Source organism: Staurois parvus, unplaced genomic scaffold (genome assembly GCF_062004578.1).
Source record: "Staurois parvus isolate SC_StPar_1 unplaced genomic scaffold, SC_StPar_1.0 ptg000251l, whole genome shotgun sequence".
Classification (NCBI taxonomy): Eukaryota; Metazoa; Chordata; class Amphibia; order Anura; family Ranidae; genus Staurois; species Staurois parvus.
Genome location: NW_028318047.1, coordinates 7,911,952 through 7,933,668, shown reverse-complemented (window position 1 = coordinate 7,933,668; position 21,717 = coordinate 7,911,952). Strand labels below are relative to the sequence as shown.

General features: G+C 41.7%; 1 protein-coding gene across 1 annotated transcript in view; it reads left to right on the top strand.

The window, feature by feature from the left end:
- Nucleotides 1-468: 468 nt before the first annotated feature.
- Nucleotides 469-21,717, top strand: part of PRMT2 (protein arginine methyltransferase 2) — a 30,996-nt gene continuing 9,747 nt past the window's right edge. The window contains 5 exon segments of the mRNA XM_089680893.1: nt 469-2,193; nt 3,895-4,083; nt 4,160-4,321; nt 5,902-6,066; nt 17,428-17,603. Of these exon segments, the coding sequence (XP_089537019.1) occupies nt 1,414-2,193; nt 3,895-4,083; nt 4,160-4,321; nt 5,902-6,066; nt 17,428-17,603 (1,472 nt within the window). The 5' untranslated portion in view covers nt 469-1,413.

The following is a 21,717-nucleotide window of genomic DNA, read 5'->3' as shown; positions in this document are numbered from 1 at the left end:
CAGTAGAAGTGAGGTGTCCTGGTATAGGAGGACAGTAACAGTGAGGTGTCCTGGTATAAAGGACAGTAGTAGTGAGGTGTCCTGGTATAGGGAGACAGTAACAGTGAGGTGTCCTGGTATAAAGGACAGTAGTAGTGAGGTGTCCTGGTATAAAGAACAGTAGAAGTGAGGTGTCTTGGTATAGGGGGACAGTAACAGTGAGGTGTCCTGGTACAGGGGGACAGTGAGGTGTCCTTTTATAGGGGACAGTAGCAGTGAGGTGTCCTGGTATAAAGGACAGTAGCAGCGAGGTGTCCTTGTATAGGGGGATAGTAACAATGAGGTGTCCTGGTATAGGGGGACAGTAACAATGAGGTGTCTGGTATAAAGGACAGTAGAAGTGAGGTGTCCTGGTATAAAGGACAGTAGAAGTGAGGTGTCCTGGTATAGGAGGACAGTAACAGTGAGGTGTCCTGGTATAAAGGACAGTAGTAGTGAGGTGTCTGGTATAGAAGGACAGGAACAATGAGGCGTCCTCGTATAGGGGACAGTAGCAGTGAGATGTCCTGGTGTAGGGGATAGTAGGAGTAAATTATTTTGGATTTGGGGATGGTAGCAGATCTGTTGTCCTGAAATTGGGAACAGTAGCAGATCAATGTTCTGGAATCAAGACTATTAGTAGTGAATTGTCCTGAATTTGGGGACAGTAGCAGGTCCTTTGTTCTGGATTTGGGACAGTAGCAGGTCCATTGTTCTGGATTTGGGGACAGTAGCAGGTCCATTGTTCTGGATTTGGGGACAGTAGCAGGTCCATTGTTCTGGATTTGCTGACAGTAACAGGTCCTTTGTTCTGGATTTGGGGACAGTAGCAGGTCCATTGTTCTGGATTTGGGGACAGTAGCAGGTCCATTGTTCTGGATTTGGGGACAGTAGTAGGTCCATTGTTCTGGAATCAGGGACTGTAGTGATTTGTTGTGGAATTGGGGATTACCAGTAAGTTGTTCTGGGGCTGATAGCAGTGAGTTGTCCCAGTATTGGGGAAAGTATTGGTGAAATGTACTGAAATGAGGTAAAGTAGCAGTGACATGACCTGATACTCCAGAACAGTTGCAGCAAAGGGGGTCACCAGGAAGGAGTACACAAAACTCTGCGTATGTTTTGATAAGGGGAAGGAGAAGACAGATGTCCAGAACCCAGCCAGGGCTGTAAGGCAGGAGGGATCACATGGGGTGTAGGAGATTATAGTGGATCTAGCAGTATTGAAGGATTATTTGTCTACAAACTTGAGCTTGGGGCGGAGTTGTTCAGAACCACCGTGCACTGTATCAGAAAAGTGTTGGGGCGGGAAAATCCCATTAGGTATTACAATTCTATCCATTTTTGCTAGCAGTCCTTGTAGCACTGTGATGAACAGGGTATATAGAGTTTGGTGACATGGAAGGGCAGGAGCCACGTGGAGATGGTTTAGAGAAGCACAGAAAAGTGGAGCTGGAAGTTAGACAAATGACAGAACTGGAGAGGAAAACTGAAGCCAAGTCATCTTCTACTGGTGTAAATAATAGTCCATCATACTCCATGAGGGACACAGACATCCACCTATGTGACTGTGGGGTAAAACCAATAGAAATACAAAATGACTGCCAGGTAATGAGAATGATGGAATTAGAAAGGGGTGTATGTGATTCTGAAGGTGAGGGGAAGGCAGAGTATGCAGCCAGGTCCACAGAGAACCACACAAATAATGATAAAGATAAACAATTGGAAAGGGATCCAGCTAGCTGTAGCACAGTTGGGAGGAATAGGACTCCAGAGCGCTGTGGGAAGGGGTGTCTAGGCCGTTGTAGAACAAATGTGATGGAAAATGAACCCATGCCTTGTAAAGAAGAAGAGAAGGCTGGTGATCTTTCTGGGAGCAGAATGAACAATACAAGCACTCATTCCACTAACACCACAGCAAGTCAAGTGGTTGGGGATTCATCTGAATGCGTGGCAAGGCAACTCAAAAGTGGAGAGATGGAAGGTGATCTCTGGGCAGCAGAACATGAAGACCAAGATGACAGTCTATGTGGATGCAGTTGTGGAGAGTCACATGAGCAGCTTCCAGACTTAGGTATCACCTCTAACATGGACTATGTGGCGCATTATCCTTATGAAGATTGCGTGTCAAGTGAATTTGTCATGATGTGTGACTTTGTGGCTGCTGAAGAAACACAGGTATGGGTGACAGGTATATGTCAAGTACAGAATACATTGCTGGGGCACATATAGGGGCGTATTTATAAAATATTTATGTAACAATTTACCCAGTGAAAGTGCCTGTATATTTGTTGTGTGAATCGGGCAAAACAATATTAGGCTGTGCAGGGTGAATGTTTTTGTTTTAAAACAGAAAATACCGCATTTAGCCACTAGATGGTGTTAAGTATCAAAAAAGAATTCCTAAGATATCTAGTGCCATCTAGTGGCCAAATTAAGTATTTTCTGTTTTTATCAACGAAAACTCTTAATCCAGCACAGGGAATAGTTTATTACCTTTTGTTACATGAATCATACAGAATGTACATGCACTTTTAGTGTTTAGTGATGTCCCAGGAACTTGCTACTTTTATCTTGGTGTTTTGAAACAATGTATATGTTGATAACTAAATAAAAGAGTAACTCCAGATGCAACTTTTGTTGTGGACAGGGTGGGGAAGGGTTAGAACCTCTGCCAGATTTTACTTACATCCTGTCCCAGTGATAACATTGTCAACAGCAAAGGAAGTGAAGGAACATCTCAAACAGACACACAGACAGTAGCAAAAAAGCTGACAGGGATACTAACCTTTCTCTAATCTAACATAAAAATATACTTTTATTCTTGTCAGTGTCCCTATTGCAAATTCTCCTCTCACTCCATGTCCTGGTAAAATTGTCACCAGAACAGGATATGAGCGGAAATCTCTCCTACTTTACTGCATTTGTCAGCCACTACATCACTCCATATGACCGTTATAAGTTAGCAGCCAGTGGATAAAACCACACTTTCCAGTGGTGAAAATGGCAGGCAGGTAAGTATTATTGTTCTCCTTCTACAAGCTGCCTCTACTTAAAGCAGTTCTTTGCCCTGTTTGAAAAAAATTAAAAGTCGGAAACTATAAATACTGTAGCTACTGACTTTTAAATAAAGGACACTCACTTGTCCAGGGATCCAATGCTGTCCTCACCCAAACCAATACTTTGCCAGTCTTCGGGTCCCTGTCACCTGCATGTTTACTCTGTGCAGCTGGCTGTGATTCCTTGCAGCTTCACAGCCAGCTACCCAGTGTGTATGCACGATCCATGTTGTGCATTGTGAATTGTCCTGCAGTCTTCTGGGACCTGTGATGTGTCCCAGAAGGTTGTGGGCAGGGAGGACTGACCAGAAGTGGGAATGGGTACCTGTCAATTAGGTACCCGCTTCCCCCTTTCCCCCAAAAAAGTGCCAAAAATAGAAGAAGAAGAAGACATAAACTGGAACTTCCCTTTTAGAGTGACGTTCCTCGTTCTGCTTTTTCTTGATGACTGTAGCTTTAAGGTCAGAGGATTAGCAATGCCTTTCAGGCAGCTAGTATTTTCAGAAGGATGTTGGCAATGGTAGCATCCATATTTTTTCAAGTTTGACAGGACAGAAATTACATAAAATACCCCATTAGATAAAAGAACCAATTTTCAGCCTCCAAGGTTGCTGACTGATTCCAGGGCAGTAAACTCGTCCTATTCAGTCTCATTGTGGTTGATGTCAATGTGCAGCACAAAAGTCAGAGAATTTTAACTTTTTTGATTTTAGCTCCTCAGACTTTTTGGTTTATGACAATGTTAAGTAAACTTGTTTTAGTTGATTTATATACATCTAAGCTATTTTTTCTGCCTGTGGTCTTTGTTTTCCCAAAACAGCTGAGTCTTTCTGGTGGGGATAGAGTCCTCCTCTTGTCTGAAGTGACACCAGATTGGTGGTGGGTTGAACATAATGGTAATTGTGGGTATGTGCCAGCCAGTTATTTGCACAAAATAAACACTGAAGACGATGCAGATGATGACGACCCCTGGCAGGACAAGGATTATTATGGGAGCTACAAGACTTTGGTAAAACGCACTTTCCAGATCAGATAAATTAGTCTGTGAATCAGTCTGACTTTTCACTCCCATCTCTTTCACGCAGAAACTACACTTGGAGATGCTGTCTGACCAGCCTCATACACAGACTTACAGAAATGTTATACTACAAAACAGTTCAGCACTGAAAGGAAAGTGAATTCTCGATCTGGGTTGTGGAACTGGAATAATAAGTTTTTTCTGTGCACAGCTGGCACAGCCCGATGTTGTGAGTATTAGTCCAGTGTATAGGTTTACACTGTGGTTCTGGTTTATTCATAAATGGTTAATCAATAAAATTTGACTCCACAATGCCTATTAGATTTATGAACAACAGTGTAGTGTGAGCCCCTGTCTAAACCATCCAGTCAATGTATGTCCATTAGGGATGGCACTCACACTATATAGCTGATAAATCTAATGGAGATCGCACTTTTAGTGACGTGGTTAGTTTTCCAGTTGTGGAATTCATACTGAAAAAAAAAAGAAGTACCCACTCAAATGCTTTTTCCACTGTTTTATCTGCAGTAGAGTTTTTCCATACATGCTTATTGACTTCAGCGTATATTCCTAGTAGAGAAGGATTACTCTTTCAGGTGGATTCTCCATATAGTTTACTCTACATTGTGTTCAGCAGGAGAAAGCAGTGGCAGGGCTGAGAAATGTGTTATTGAGATCTTGATCACTGTAGTCAACAAGGTATAAAATAATGGTGACAACCCACCAGTAACCACTCAACTGTGTAGTATTTAGTTCAGTGAGTCATGTGGTATCTGATTAGGAATGCTTTATTACTGTGTTAAAAACTTTCTTCAAAATAAAGAGAATTTGCAAAAAAAGTTCTTACGAGAAGCTTAGGTTCTGCCGTAGAGAAATATAGGATTATATGGGGAGTACAGAAATCCTTTGTCAGAGTCTGGAAACAACTAGGTTATACTGCTGCCAACAGGGGGATGGGACATTAGAAAATAGAACAAATATAGTCCAGGCCTAAGAGATATACCCCCAGCATTATTCAGTTCCCTAGCAAAGTAGTACCAAGAGCTAATAGCCATAAGACAGATGGGTGAAACTTGTGTTCCTGAATGGAACAAGGATTGAAAAAGGACTACTATATACTGTACATAACCCCTCCCAGCTCAGCTAATCCTCAGTTTTTAGCTAGTGTCATTAGCTGAGGAATGTGCCTTCATATGTCTCTCTGAAGATTTTATTACATAAGCTTTAGTTCCCTTTTTTCATGGCCTGTTCCTAACAGCCCCCCCAAGCTATAGGATGGATTGATAGTTCTCTATGGCCAGTAGAGCAAAAGGGACTCTAATGAGCGGGGACGGACTGTAATGCAACTGTTTTGTTCGAAAATCAGACCTAAGAATAATCGGCCGATTTTCGCTCTGTTAGTGGGGTAATGGCACTGGCCAATTTTCGTGGTTCCTCCCCATTTCGTTTATTGGGCATGCTGGAAAATTCATGAAAAATAACCGATTTTCGAAATCATTGGTGGCACCATTGGATTACAGAACGAACAATGTTTTTGATCAAAAATCATTCGGAATTCGACCCATGTATGGCCTGCTTAATGCTAAATTTTGAATACAGCAGAGCTGAAAAACCATATGCATGCTTCTTAGATACTAACAAACTGAAGAATGCTGGTCATGGGAGGGATTATACCCCATAGTATTCCTGTCCTCATTGGGTGGCAGTATAACCTGGGTTTCTCCAGAATCCGGTGTCCCTTTCTGGAAGAGAGATAAATTGTTGTCGCCTGTCTGTGTATGAAAAAAAACAGCAATGTTTTCTTCACAGGTGTATGCAGTAGAAGCAAGTGATATTGCTGAACAAACAAGCAGGTTAGTTGAAGAAAATGAATTCTCAGGCATGGTTAAGGCTATACGTCAGAGGGCAGAAGAGTTGAAATTACCGTCCAGAGTCGATGTCCTTGTGTCTGAGTGGATGGGAACCTGTTTGGTGGTAAGATATTACATTAATGTTTCTACAGATTTTAGACTTTACCACCATTTGTTATTTTTTCCCCCTTACCTTTAAAGCTTTATTCTCTGTTCTCTGCACTTAATTTGGTTTATGCTTATATAATAGATCTTAGTATCTCATTACCAGAACTGACTAAATACCAGTGAGATACGAAATTACTGTAGACACCTAAGTTTTAGAATTTTCCAAAGCAGTCAGTTGATGCTTATCTTGCCAAGTACCCTTAGTTAAATTTTGTTGAAGCTTTCCACCAAGAGCAGAACGTGACAACAAAGAAGATTATCATGGCACAAATGTCTGTTTAGCTTCCACCGTTATTCTAGGTACTTTATTCTGCTGGAACACATTTTAATTCAGGGCTGCCCTAAAACAACAGTAACAACCTAATTTTTAGTTATTTCTGCACAAGCAGATAAAAAAGACACATATTTATGCAACTCTTCATTCACTAATACATTATTAAATGTATTCTTTTAAACAGAGACAGGTGTAGAAACTTGAATTTGACTTGCTATGAATGTCCTGCAATCCCCTATATAGCAGATCTCAGACAGGGAGAGGGAGGAGCAGAATAGGTAACCAATCATTGGCTAACCAGGAGCATGCTAATGGAAGGAGAGAGAGCTTGTGAGTCTGCTGCTTCTGTCCTGTCACTAGCTAGGAAAGCAACAAGACCTGAATGTGTTACTCAACTGCTGCATAGAAAAATCAGGTCTCTTGCCCTGCCAGTCAAGCCTGTACTATGTTGCAGAGCTGTATAGATCTCAGAACCAGATAGATATAAATACAAAAATTCCCTTGCCAGGTCAAACAGCACTCTTACATGTATTTCAGCTGTGTATTGACTGTTGCATGGAGTTCGGCTTTAAATGGATCAGATTAGTATATATTTTCCTAACCTGTACATGGGACACAACCATCCACAGCAATTGACCATGTTACAGGAAATCAAGTCTTTCATTTAACATAAATGGCTACAAATGAGATTCCCTCATTAAAATCAGTTTGGCTTGTAAAAGAGAGAGAACAGCAAAATTCCTTATCCTCCTGGACCAAATACAGAGCTGGCTCACAGAAAATCCTTAGCGTTAACCCAGGCAGTAGAACTTGAACAGAATCTGATGGGACCAAGAAAATACACCTCTTTTGGAAAAAATGTGAAAACCAAAATGCTCTATGATTATACTATAAATATGGATACAAATTGGAGAGACTTTTAGTGAGTTCTCTGAAAGAAACTACTTTATGCTTTTACATCCCAATCTCCCCAGGGCAGAAACTTTATACCTCAAATGTTATGGCTAATTGCTTTTGAGACAATCTGTTGACAGAAAACAAGATATTACCTTCAAATACCTGATCCACTCTGGCCTATCAAAAATCTCTTACCATGGCAGGGACTCCATGGAGATGCAAATCTCCAAGGACAATTTATTGACAGTATTCAGAAAACATGTAAGAGGTAAAGCCCCAGGACCAGACAAACTCAACCTGCAATAAAACGTATAAATCCATTTCCAAGGGCCACACAATAACAATTAAATTCTTACTCAAAGAGGTGCTGGAAACCTTTAGACTTGCATGTTTATTCAGGTGAAGGAAAACGTCACACAAGCGCAATAACTCTGGCGAGGCAGTTCCCACACAGCAAGGCTTCCCTCGATGGACACCCAACAGTAGCTCAAACCACAGAAATACAGAAAAGAGCACCAGACCGAAACAGGATGAAAAAGTGTTGGTAACATGTCCGCTGATGGCTGTTTTTATAGGACTTTTTTTTTTTAATCAACAAATACAATTATCTTGGATTCTTTCATCCAGCTTTTGACTGGTGCTCCTTCTGTATTTCTGTGATATGGGACACAGTCCCCACAGATGCCCTCCATTCCCACATTTTGGTTATCCCAAAAGACCCATCCCAATGTATAGCTGCAGGCCAGTCTCCCTTCTGAATCTTGTTCTTAAAATCTTTCCAAAAGTCTTGGCCAACCTCCAAATTTCTCATTTAGCTATAATCATCCATCGGGACCAAGGTAGCCCAGCAGGGAAGCAAGTGACAACACATGTAAGGTGCTTCAAATTATTCCCTGGGCATGGTCAAGAACCATTCCCATGCTTCTGTTTCCCATAGACATGGACTTTTTTTTTTTTTTTTATGTACCTGTAAATCCCATTGTTGGAAGATGGTACAGGACACAGGTCTTCAATCATGAATGGGTTACATACAGCACTTACAGGTGATTGGACAAAAACTATGATTGAAGATCCGAGCTGACCCTGTCCTCACCTGCTTTTGGGCATTCCACTAAATTAGCTGTGGACACAGTCCCTAGAAGAAGCAAACTGACCAGGCCTGGATTTGCATTGTCCTGCCAGGCAGTAAAGTGTTGTAACTGGGCCGCTATGTAATAAAGAAAAGAATTGGGAACCGCAAGGCCTCCCATGTCTTTAGCTTCCTGTAGAGTTTCTAGTTTAATCCGAGGCGTGCGCATCCGCCAGATTAAGGAGCGAAATACTGTATGAAATCTTTTAAAGATCCGTATAGGAATCCAAACAGGGGCATTTTGCAGAATATAAAGTAATTGAGGGGCCCAGATCATTTTGATTAAGTTACACCTCCCTACCACAGACAGAAGAAGTTTAGTCCAATTAGTTGTTTTCTCTTGAAATTTTTAAATGAATGGAAGTAAGTTTAGATCTGTATATTTCGATAGAGTGGGGTGAATGATAATACCCAAATACTTAGAGGAGTCCACTATTTCTATCTGCCCAGCTTCAGGCCGCATGGGAGATTCGTAAGGGTGTGCAGCGGGATAAGGGTGGACTTATCCCAATTTATTAAGAAGCCGGAGAAAGAACCAAATTGACTGATTAATGTCATTAGGCGTGCCAACGAAGCTGATGTATCACCCAAAAACAGGAGGGTGTCATCGGCATATAATGCTACTTTCTCCATCTGCTCTCTTCTACAAAAGCCTACTATACCCGGATCCTCTCTAATGGCAGCCGCCAGGGGTTCTATCGCTAAGGCAAGTAATAGCAGGGAAAGAGGACAGCCCTGCCGTGTTCCTCTACCTAGTGTAAATTATTAATCCAGATGTGGGCCAGCGGGGCACGATAGAATAACTGAATGCAAGAAATGAAGGTGTCCCCCAGGTTAAATTTCGCGAATACTTGCCAAAGTTATCTCCATTCTACACTATCAAACACCTTAGCGGCATCGGGAGACAAAATTGCCCTGTCACCCATATTATCAGAAGGAATTTGAAGGTTAAGGTAGAGCCTACGAATATTGATTGAATATTGATTGCTGTAGATCTGTTAGGCATAAAGCCCGACTGATCTGGGTGTATAAGTGTAGAGAGAACCCTAGTCAGTCTGTTCGCCGGTACTTTAGTAATAATTTTAAGGTCTGAGGTCAATAGCGATATGGGTCAGTAGGACTCTGCTAATTTTGTGTCCTTCCCGATTTCAAAAGTACGACTATGAATGCCTCATACATCAAGGCGGGGAGGGAATTCTGCTCCAACACCACCTGGAGTATTTTAAGTAGTTCAGGTAAAAGTATTCCCCCAAAAGATTTGTAAATTTCCATCGGCAGTCCATCTCTGCCAGGAGCCTTGGAATTGGGGTATGAAGCTACAGCCATCTGTAATTCTTCAAGAGTGAGCAGTGCATTAAGCTCTTGCCTTTGTTGAATAGTAAGTTGAGGAAGTGTTATGCACTCCAACAACTCCCGTATGTTAGAGCCATCAGCAGACACTTTGGTAGAGTAGACTGTTTCATAAAAAGATCTAAAGCCTTGTAATATGGAGGGGATATCTGTGACCAATTGATTCAAGGGCAGTTTTAAAGAAGAGAAATGAGAAGATGGTTGCTGAGCTGTGGCAATGAGTGCCAGCATATGATCTGTTTTTTCCCCCTCCTCAAAGAAGGCCTGAAAAGAAAAAAAACGTTTATTTTCAGCATGCTGAAGTTGGCCCATGCTCAAAAACTGTTGTGCCTGCAACCACTCCCTCTCTGTATCAGGGTTGGTATTACTAAGATAGGCTTGTTCTGCCTTAGTTACAGATTGGCCGGCCTCAACGTCCCACTGTCTGGGATTAGTCTTAATTCTAGAAATTTCTTTGATACACATGCGTCTAATATATGCTTTCAGAGCATCCCAAAAAATCATAGGAGACGCTCAGTATCAGTTATAAAGTAAAAAGCCCTGTAATTGTTTATACATTAAATCCAAATCAGTGAAGAGAGTTATCCAGAATGGATTGAGTTTCCACAATGTAAATGTAGAGGGCCTTTTCAGGGATAAGGCTATATGCATTGGGGAGTGATCAGATAGGCTCCTAGCTAAATAGGTCATCTGAGGTGTATACGGTAGAATCAGATCAGAGCCCAATGCCAAATCTATATGGGATAGCGAGGAGTGGGAGCTTTAGTAACATGAAAATTGAGCATCTAGTGGGTGGAAGGATTGCCATAAGTCCCATGTCCAATTTCCTTCATGTGGCGGGTAAAAGGAGTAATTTGTCTAGGGCCAAGTGGGGAGATTTTTTTGAAGAGATCTAAGGAAGTATCCAAAACTGTGTTAAAGTCCCCCATTACCAATAATGGTATTTATGGATGGGTGGCTATAAATTGAAACAGACATCTCACCGTCTCCATGTGAAATGGTGGAGGTACATGCATATTTGCAAGAACACTTAAATGAGAGTCCCAATTACATAACAGAAATATATAACGACCCAACGGATCTATTTTAGAAGAGATAACCGTGAAAGGCATACGATGGAAGGGTCTTGATGGCTGAGGAATGTGAAGACAGCCGTTCTCTTCTTTGGGTCGTGCATACCATGGACATTCCAAGAGAGGACAATATCCTTTAGATTACTCATAGTGATGAAGGAGATTATGAAGGATAGGAGTATGATTCCTTAGAGGTAGTGTTCCGTGTCCCAAAGGAATGTTACCTGAATGATATATACAATTACTGTATAAGAAACACCCATAGACAATGATTCTCCACTCGCATTCCAGTAGGCGATAATTGGCGTAAGATGTTTTCTGGTCCAGAGATAGCCTAGCAAGTGAAAAAAGTAGAAAAAAATACTAGCTTAAGCCCAAACATGGGCAAACCTGAGTCAACTCACAAAGGCCCACAGGGTAGTAGACGTGGTAAGCAAAAGGGGCTATAACTGACATTCCAGAGGGTGTAGCCATGTGAGTCTTCTGTTACTAAAGCAAAACAGGTAATCTACTCCTCTCCGCTTCAGGCTAAGCCACGCCCCTGAGTAAGATCAAGTTTAGTAGTCTAGGTTGTTTGTATGCCCAGATAAATGAAATGAATCCACTTCTCACTGCTGGAGAAAGGTGGATGGTAGATGGATCAGGAGGATTTATAACCACCCACCCGTAATGTACTGCAGACGGACGACAGCTATAGGCAAAATGACATAATGCTATGTTGCTCTCGCTGTACTAACACGGGGGGGCACAGCGGAATGAAGATCCTGAATGGAATTTGGTGATCGTGTGATCACACAGCTTTGTAGTCACAATGACAACAAAGCTGTTATGAATCGATCTGATTCACAACAACTCTGCTTCTCTTCCTGGTGAGCTGTGATTGGACCACAGCTCTTACATGGTACATGGGCCAATCACAGCACCCTGTATCCTGTGATCAGCTCTAGCCAATCTGAGATCACTATATATTTGAACTATCATGAACCTAACCAATTCATGACAGTTCAAAGCAAGCTTTGCATTGCAGGAACAATCTTTATTGCTCCTGCAAAGCAAAGAGTAAAAAAAAAAAAAAAATCCCTGATCATCCCTCAGAGTAGTAGAACGTTACTATGGTAACATTCTATTTTCTGATAAAAGTATTTAAAAGGAAAACAATAAAAAAAAGTTAAAAAATAAAATAAATTGCACAGACTATCTGGTTCCCTAAGGTACAGTGGGGCAAAAAAGTATTTAGTCAGCCACCAATTGTGCAAGTTCTCTCACTTAAAAAGATGAGAGAGACCTGTAATTGGCATCATAGGTAGACCTCAACTATGAGAGACAAAATGAGAAAAAAAATCCAGACAATCACATTGGCTGATTTAGAAAGAATTTATTTGCAAATTATGGTGGAAAATAAGTATTTGGTCAATATCAAAAGTTCATCTCAATACTTTGTTATATATCCTTTGTTGGCAATGACAGAGGTCAAACATTTACTGTAAGTCTTAACAAGGTTGGCACACACTGTTGCTGGTATGTTTGCCCATTCCTCCATGCAGATCTCCTCTAGAGCAGTGATCTTTTGGGGCTGTCGCTGGGCAACACGGACTTTCAACTCCCTCTAAAGGTTTTCTATGGGGTTGAGATCTGGAGAGTGGCTAGGCCCAGCCACGTTTCATCTTCAATGCCCTTACTGATGGAAGGAGGATTGCACTCAAAATCTCACAATACATGGCCCCATTCATTCTGTCCTGTACATGGATCAGTCGTCCTGGTCCCTTTGCGGAGAAACAGCCCCAAAGCATGATGTTGCCACCCCCATGCTTCACAGTAGGTATGGTGTTCTTTGGATGCAACTCAACATTCTCTCTCCTCCAAACACGACGAGTTGTGTTTCTACCAAACAGTTCTATTTTGGTTTCATCTGACCATATGACATTCTCCATATCCTCTTCTGGATCATCCAAATGCTCTCTAGCAAACTTCAGACGGGCCCGGACATGTACTGGCTTAAGCAGGGGGACACGTCTGGCACTGCAGGATCTGAGTCCCTGGCGGCGTAGTGTGTTACTGATGGTAGCCTTTGTTATGTTGGTCCCAGCTCTCTGCGGGTCCTTCACTAGGTCCCCCCATGTGGTCCTGGGATTTTTGCTCCCGGTTCTTGTGATCATTTTGACCCCACTGAGTAAGATCTTGTGTGGAGCCCCAGATCGAGGGAGATTATCAGTGGTCTTGTATGTCTTCCATTTTCTAATTATTGCTCCCACAGTTGATTTGTTCACACCAAGCTGCTTGCCTATTGCAGATTCAGTCTTCCCAGCCTGGTGCAGGTCTACAATTTTGTTTCTGATGTCCTTCGACAGCTCTTTGGTCTTCACCATAGTGGAGTTTGGAGTGTGACTGTTTGAGGTTGTGGACAGGTGTCTTTTATACTGATAACAAGTTACAGGTCTGTGAGAGCCAGAAATCTTGCTTATTTGTAGGTGACCAAATACTTATTTTCCACCATAATTTGCAAATAAATTCTTTCCAAATCAGCCAATGTGATTGAACTTTTTTTCTCATTTTGTCTCTCATAGTTGAGGTCTACCTATGATGCCAATTACAGGCCTCTCTCATCTTTTTAAGTGGGAGAACTTGCACAATTGGTGGCTGACTAAATACTTTTTTACCCCACTGTATGTCTGTTGTTTATTCAACCATCTATTTTGTTTGGCACCTTCTTTTATATTGGGTGGCACAGTGGCTTAGTGGTTAGCACGTCTGCCTTTCAGTAAATGGGTCATGGATTCGATTCCCGACCATGGTGCCTCCTGCATGGAGTTTGCATGTTCCCCCTGTGCTTGCGTGGGTTTCCTCTGGGTAGTCCGGTTTCCTCCCACACTCAAAAGACATGCTGGTAGGTTAATTGGCCCTAATATGTGTATGTATGAATGTGAATTAGGGACTTTAGATTGTACGCCCCTTGAGGGTTAGGGACTGATGTGAATGTACAATATATACAGTATGTAAAGAGCTGTGTAAATTGACAGCACTATATAAGTACCTGAAATAAATAAATAACACACTTGTCTATTGCATTATTTGTAATTTGAGACACGAAAAATTAAATAAAAAATATTGTATTGAGAATTTTTTTTTAACTACTTGCCAACTACTGCCCGCAGTCAGGCGGGCGAGCCGCAGCTGCTGGGCAAAGCGACATACCCTTATGCCGCTTTCTATTTCGGGGTGTGAACGCGCCTGCGCCCCCTGATGTGTCGGCCCAAGGAGAGAAGAGAGAACAACGCAGTGTGAGTAAAAGCACTGCATTTTATACACACGTTAGATTAGCCCATTTAACCCTTTGATCACCCTGTCACCTTGCCAGTGCCATTAGTACAGTGTCAATATATAGACTTTTTCACTGATCACTGTATTACTGCCACTAGCGACATCAGATAGCGTCCGGGTTGGAAAGCTCTCCTCACAGCCAGGGTCAGCTAGTGTTAGATCGCCCGCACACTATTGCACTCTTGTTATAGGTCGCTGATCACCGCCGTTGCTAGTATAGTGTTTGTACGGATCAATATATTGATCATGAATAGAATTTTACTAGTGCCTGCTTAGTATAGTGTCCCCAAAAATGCAGTGTTAGCAGGATCAGCCCCGTTCACTGCCAGTACTAGCATTTACTTCACTGTTTCACTGTTTTTTCATAGAAGATTTGTATCAATTCATTGTGGGCCAAAGCAATTTATACGTACAAGAATACATGGCCGAGCACCCAAATTCAGCTCTTGCCAGATAATTTGCATGGAAACCTATCAGGGTTTCTGGATTTAGAACTTTTTTGGGCCTAACCCTCAACATGGACATTACAAAAAAGAATGAATTGTGGTCCTACTGGTCCATTTTTTTCAGCTGGTGGGTGGCTTTCACGTAAAAGCAATCCTAGCGGCTAATTAACTGCTGGATCATTTTTGCAAGCAGCAGGAAAGGAGTGTTCACACCGCCCCATCCCCACCATCCATGGTTCTCTACTCTCCTTTCTCACGGGAATCCAAGAATTCTGCCGGCTGACCATAGAGCTGATCGGAGACCAGAATTTCTCCAATAATCTCTATGGTCTAAGAAACCAGAAGTGATGAGCATTTCATCATATCTGTTTCGCCGGATATTAACAGCACCATTTTTGACTTGGGAAAGCATCTGATCACACTGATCTTGGTGTGATCAGATTCTTTAAGGGCAGAGGAGAGATCTAGAGTCAAATAGACCCCAAATTTCTCATAAAAGAGTACCTGTTATTGCTATCACAAGGGATATTTACAAAAAAAAAGGGACAGTGTGAAAATAAAAAAACAATCACCCCCGCCCCCCACTTTCACATGCTCGCACACAAAGGTGAACGCAAGTGTTGATCCCATGTCAGTATGTAAACAGAGATTGCACTATGCATGTGAGGTATCACTGCAAACATCAGATTGCAGGCAATCATTCTAGCAATAGACCTGTGTAAACATAAAGTGGTGACCTGTAAAGGCTTTTAAATGTCACCTATCAACATTAAAAATTTATGTAGTTTGTCACCATTGCATGGGCATGCACAATTTCAAAGCATGTCATGTTTAGTTTCTATTTCACATTAAATGCAAAATCCTGCTGTCAGGATTTGAGGCGATCGTACGAGGAGACGTTCCCAGGTGCAATGTACTAACGTTCTCTTGTCTTCCCCACACTGGTTGGATCAGGTTGCAGTCATTTCGCCATTTATGTTCTGCTACTTCGCTCACATCTGTTCATTGGAACAATGGAAAGTTGTATTGATAAATGACATTGACCCGCAAGGAGCCAACACAGCTCCGGGTCCCGGGATGGTGCTAGTGACAGCATGGGAGAGGAAGGGACCTCTGGCTACCCATTTAAACTCCATTGGGCACATAAGACCATCTCCCTGAGGGAGGATTACCTACATCCCTGACCAGACCTCTACCTGATAAGGAGACCCTGGATGTGATATTTAATGCGTATATTAATAACGCATCTGGTGAGTGCGTAATTCTACCATACCTCTTGGAGCACCACCGGATTTTAATATTCTTGCACCTTATATCCACACAGACTGTCATTTATATAGGACTTTTTATATATATTACTTATTGCTCTTATTTAATGTGGTTTATTCTATATACTGCCGATTAATGTTTTAAGCGCTGCACTTTTCTATTTTACTGTTTTACGATAAGGTTTTATTTGGTTAGTGTTAGTGAGTGTTCAGCTGCTGTTTGGATAGCACTCACTTTTATATTGCTATATATTAGTTTCTATTTACTTTGCATAACATCATCTTTTATATTTTATCAAACAATTTGGCAATATATTGTGTTTTTGTGCATTACGGTTCAAAAAGGTGTATTTAAAAAAAAAAAAAAAAAAAAATAGTGTTTGAAAAATTAGCACACAAATACTGTGTGGCATAAAAAATTGCAACACCCGCCGTTTTATTCTCTAGAGCCTCTGCTTTAAAAAAAATGTATAATGTTTTGGGGTTCAAAGTAATTTTCTAGCAAACAAATGGTTTTTGATGTAAACAAAAAGTGTTAGAAAAGTGGTTCTTCTTCAAGTGGTTAGAAGAGTGGGTGATGTGTAGCATAAGCTTCCAAAGTTGGCCCTGAAATGCCAACTTTGGCATTGAAATGACCTCTTTTTGAAAAGTACACACTCCAAGGTATTTGATAAGGGGCATAGTGAGTATTTTGTTGATCACATTTGTTGCCACGTTTTTGGAAAATGAACAAAACAAAAATGTACTTCTTTATTTTCTTTTTTTATTGTCAAAACCCTGTGACAAAAGTGGTATATGAAAAAAAAATTTTTCAGAGCTAAAGTTCTGACACAGTATAAGACATAGGTCTTCAATCACAACAGATAGGTTATATGGTTCAGGTGATTGGACATGAGCAAAAAAAAAACCTACGAAGACCTGTGTTTTGCACTGTACTCCAAGAAAATGATTTTACAGGTATTTAACCACTCCCCCACCCCCCTCCCTGACATACCAATATAACTACATAACCATCAGTTATAGACAAAATAGAAACCTATGCAGGTCTCCATCCCTACTGAGCCCCTAATACTTTACTATAATTCCTAGTCTCTCTAACACCAAGATGTTAAAAATCTATCTTTAATTGGTGAAAGCGTTTTTGTATAGGTGCATTGTTACTCTTTGCGTGTGCAGATACTGAATGCTTGTAATACTGAATACACAACATCTCTGGTCAGTTTTCTTCCTATGTACCTAAAGGTGAAATTACAGTGCTAGTTTGCACTATTACAGTAGATGTAGTGTAGTATCTGAACTCTAAATAAAGAATAAAAAAATATAAAGGGCTACTCTATCCATTAAGTTCTAAAACTTATTTAAAATGTGTACATATTAATAGATTTCATCGAAATTAAAAAAAAAATACAGTACTATTTTTATGATCCAGCTGTCTCTTGGGTTTTGATTTCCTTATCCACCCCTGATTAGTACACAACTTTCTTCCAATCTATTATGTAGCCTGTCTTCCTTTTTTTCTATATGTGCCCCCCTCCATTTCACTTTTTTTTTTTCATCTGCAGTTTGAATTCATGTTGGAATCCGTTCTTCTAGCTCGTGACCTGTGGCTAGAAGAGGGTGGAATAATGTGGCCAAGTACTGCATCAGTTCACATGGTTCCGTGCAGTGAAGAGAAGGAATATGCCACCAAAGTTCTCTTCTGGGACTCACTCTATGGCCTTGATTTCAAGATGTTAAAGTATGTGCGACTACATACCTCTAAGATTTTTCCCCACAAATCTTTCTACGCTGTGTATGACTTGCTTGCCATAAACTCACTTAGAACTGGTTGAATAGTTTGTTAACCATTTGCCTCAGGATTTACCCCCTTCCTGACCAGGCCATTTTTAGTGTTATGGCACTGCGTTATTTTAACTGACAATTGCACGGTCATGCAACACTGCACCCAAATTAAATTTATGTCCTTTTTTTCCCACGAATTGAGCTTTTTGTTTCCACGAATTAGATTGCCTGTGCGATTTTTATTTTTTGCGCTATAAAAAAAAAAGGCCAACAATTTTGAGAAAAAAAAAAACAATATTTGTGACATTTTGCTATTAAACATGTCTAGTAAAAAAATTAAAAATCAAATTTCTTCATAAATTTAGGCTAAAATGTATTCTGCTTCATGTCTTTGCTAAAGAAAATCCCAATACGTGTAAATTGGTTTACATAAAAGTTATAGCATTTACAAATGGCGGTATAGATACTGGAATTTGTTTTACATTTTTATTAGTAATGGCAGGGATCAGCGACTTATAGCGGGACTAAAGTGGGCATTCTGACACTGGGGGAAACTGAAATTCCCAATTACACTAATACAGTGATCAGTGCTAGAAAAAAGCACTGACACTGTACTAATGGCATTGGACAGGAAGTGGTTAACATGAGGGGCGATCAAAGGGTTAACGGTGTGCTGTTTTACTTGTGTGTGCTACACTATAATCACACTGCTTTGCATGGCTGTACTGTGCACAGCCATGCAAAGCGGTGTGTACGAGCTGACAGGGAGGAGAACTGTATTGTTTACATACACTTCTCCTCCCCGCCGGAGATGCTCTGCAAGTAATTACCGGCTGGGACCCGGTGATTGATAGCCACGGCCGCGAATGGTTCGGCAGATAGGGTGCACATCCCCTACCCGGAAATGCAAAATCATGTATATATACGTGATTTTGCACACCCGTGCCACCCTGTAGCAGTATATCTGCTATAGGGCGGCCGGAAAGCGGTTAAACTACAAGCATGTTTGTGTTAGGCATAATTCACACGGGTGTACCAATCCGACCCCCCCTTTTGAAGGGCCATCTTCCGCTGCCCAGGATGCATTGGTGTTCTATGCAGAAGCATGCAGGCAGCAGTGACTTGCACAGATCCCCACATGCAGTTTGTCTACATCCTGATCTGTGCTGTGCACTGAGGTGCACTCTAAGATGTGTGTGGAGATCTGTGCAGGTCCTTGCATCTGACTGCCTGTGATTCATTTTTAACAGGCTGCCTGCACAACCCTGCATGGAAAAACCTGTGCATCATGGGGGGCTGAAAATGGACCTTTGCATTGACATATGGACAAGTACACCTGTGCGAATGTGGCCTTACCTGCTAAAGCATTCATAATTCTCTACAGTCTTCGCCCTTTGATTGCAGCAATCTGGCCAGCCATCCTCAGCCTGACTTTTGAAATGAGGCATCTGGAACCTGCTGGATTGGATGTTGCAAGGATAGCTTGGAAATTACCTTCAGGCAATGGGTTCCTTGTAGGGCACTTTCCAGACACTCTGCTGGTAATTTAGCTGCAGAACACTTTCCAGGTTTAGAGCCATTTCCATTGTCTCAGCACTTGCTCTTTCTGTGAAGACCCAACTGGTGGGTAGAGTGGTTGGGACCAGCACCAGGAACTAACTCAACTGCAGAGGTCCGCAGGATGCATTTGCAACGTCCTGCTTTCTACTGGTTTTCACAATGGAAATGGTCAACTGTGTGGGACTGAGCACTGATGTAATCTGTACACTTTCTTGCCATACAGTGTTGCGGAAGCATCTTTCTGCTGATCCTGCTCACAAGGAGCCACATGGAACTTTGGTCTGTTTCTGCTGCTTGCATACAGTGACTTTGGTCATTTCTTGCTATCTGACCATTACCTGCTACTAGCTATTTTGGTTTGGTAAGTACCTGAGGACTTGCTTCTTACCTTGTTTCATTACAGCCATGTTGTTGCAACATGTCTGATTCTAAGGAAAGGGTGGTACAGTCCTGGGTGTCCCCAGCTCACACTGTAACAAGATGCTCCTAAAGTGGAATCTGTCTTAAGAGGTTTGTTCAGCTCTGTCTGGTGTGGCCAGCTTCTCTGCCAATTTGGCTGAGGTTTTTACTATAATCGTGTAAGACTTTTTGGCCCAAATTAACCAGTTATTTGCTGACTGTGACCACAGAAGCCACAAGCACACTTATGCACCTTTTGCAAATTCTCCATCTAATTTACCTGTGTCCTAGATGGCTACTGAGCCACTAACCTCTGGGACTCTGTCTTGTTCCGAGTTACTCCAGTCTTTGACTGATGAGCTTTCCCTTGGAGAGTTCACAGTCCACTGTTACTTAAAAATTAAAAGAAACTGTTTTGGTTGTTGTCAAAATAGAGGATTGCTTCTGCACATGCCGTATCCCATCTTGGGACCTTTAAATCTCTCAAGACCACAAAGACCCCTTGCACCCACTTTTCTATTTTCTCCACGCAGATTGTAAACCCCCTGAATCAAACTAATTTTGGTACAATGTTGAATGGCGAAGTAATAGTCGGCTAGCGGTATGACAGGCTTTACTCAAGTAGTTAAGGACCCAGTTGATCTCACTAGTTGTTTGCCCTTCTCTAGAACTCTGTTCTTGCTGGCAGGTTTTGCCTTTCACCCCATCCTGGCTGTGATTTTACTTTGCCAAACCATGACTGACTGGTCAAAATCTATTAAGAGACCTCAGCACTGTTGCAGTTAATCCCTTGATTGTTGATGGCATTTTGTTTAACGTTTTGGACTGTGGAACCTGGGTTTAAGAAACGTTTGATCCACAAGGGCCAACATCTGTTTGCATCTACTCTTGATTCCATTATCAAGGATGTAATTGGCTTCTGCTGAGGAAAATGACTACTCTTGCCACCAAAGGATCAGACTGTTTAACCATTTTGAAATGTTCTTTAAGTTTCTTTACTCCCTCGCATCCACATTGAGGACCCCATTAGCTTGAATTACCCAGTCCCTCCACAAGGTCTGGCACTCAAAAACTTTGCAACATCCTCAGGCATGAAGGTGCCTCCTTCTTTCCAGAGTGCAATACATTTGAAAACTGGGACAGCTTGTATCTCCAACGTTTGGGTGCAAGAGGGCTAAGAATTGGAGTTTGTTCTGTGCCACCTTTATAGTTTCTCACCAAACCAAAGTGTATTTTTCCAGTTCCTGTGGCAGAACGGTTTCAAGGATTTTACTACAACCTGTTCACACTTCCAACATGGGACAGATGACCCCTTTCAGTTTTGGATCTCCGATATCTGAATGTCTCCATTTGAACCCTCAGGTTCTGCATGGAATCTACCCATTCTGTCATCACCTCTTTTCACCAGGAAGCTTTCTGGTTTCTGTGGACATCAAGGATTCATACCAGTATGTCATCTTTCAAGCACCTCTGCGTTTTGTTGTGGAGCCCCTACACTACCAGTTTGTTGCCCTGTCATTTAGCTTCTTGTCCTCACTTCAGGCATTCACCAAGCTGCTAACCCCAATATTAGCCCTCTTGTGGCATCTCCATTATGGCATACGTAAACAACCTATGGTTTATGTAATGTTTAGTGTGGGCTCTGTTGGACAAAGTGGCTTTGGACTGTCCAAATATTACAGGAGTTCATATGGATCCTGAACCTTCAAAAATCTTCACTGGAATTGGCTTATCCTTCGGACTATCTGGATCTAGTCCTGAATACAGCTCAGGCCAGAGTGTTTTTGTCCCATAGAAGAAACTTCAGGCTCTTTAGTGTTAATCCCTTCAATGCAGGAGTCATCCAAGTCTTCACTTTTGTTAGCAAGTTCTCTTTTGTTCCCTTCGGCTGCTAATGCCATGGGCAGATCAGCTATGAATTATGCGAGGAAAGACTGCCCAGTGCCCGAATGTTAGCCCCGCAATCATCTAGTCCAATGAGGTCTGTGTACGGCCTCTAAAGCTATAATTGTGGAAATGCGGATATGAAAAGCTGGGTCTAGAGACCAGCTTAAGCAGCTTGTGGAGGAATCTTGATTAACCACAAGCCTACAGGGCACTTACACCCCCTT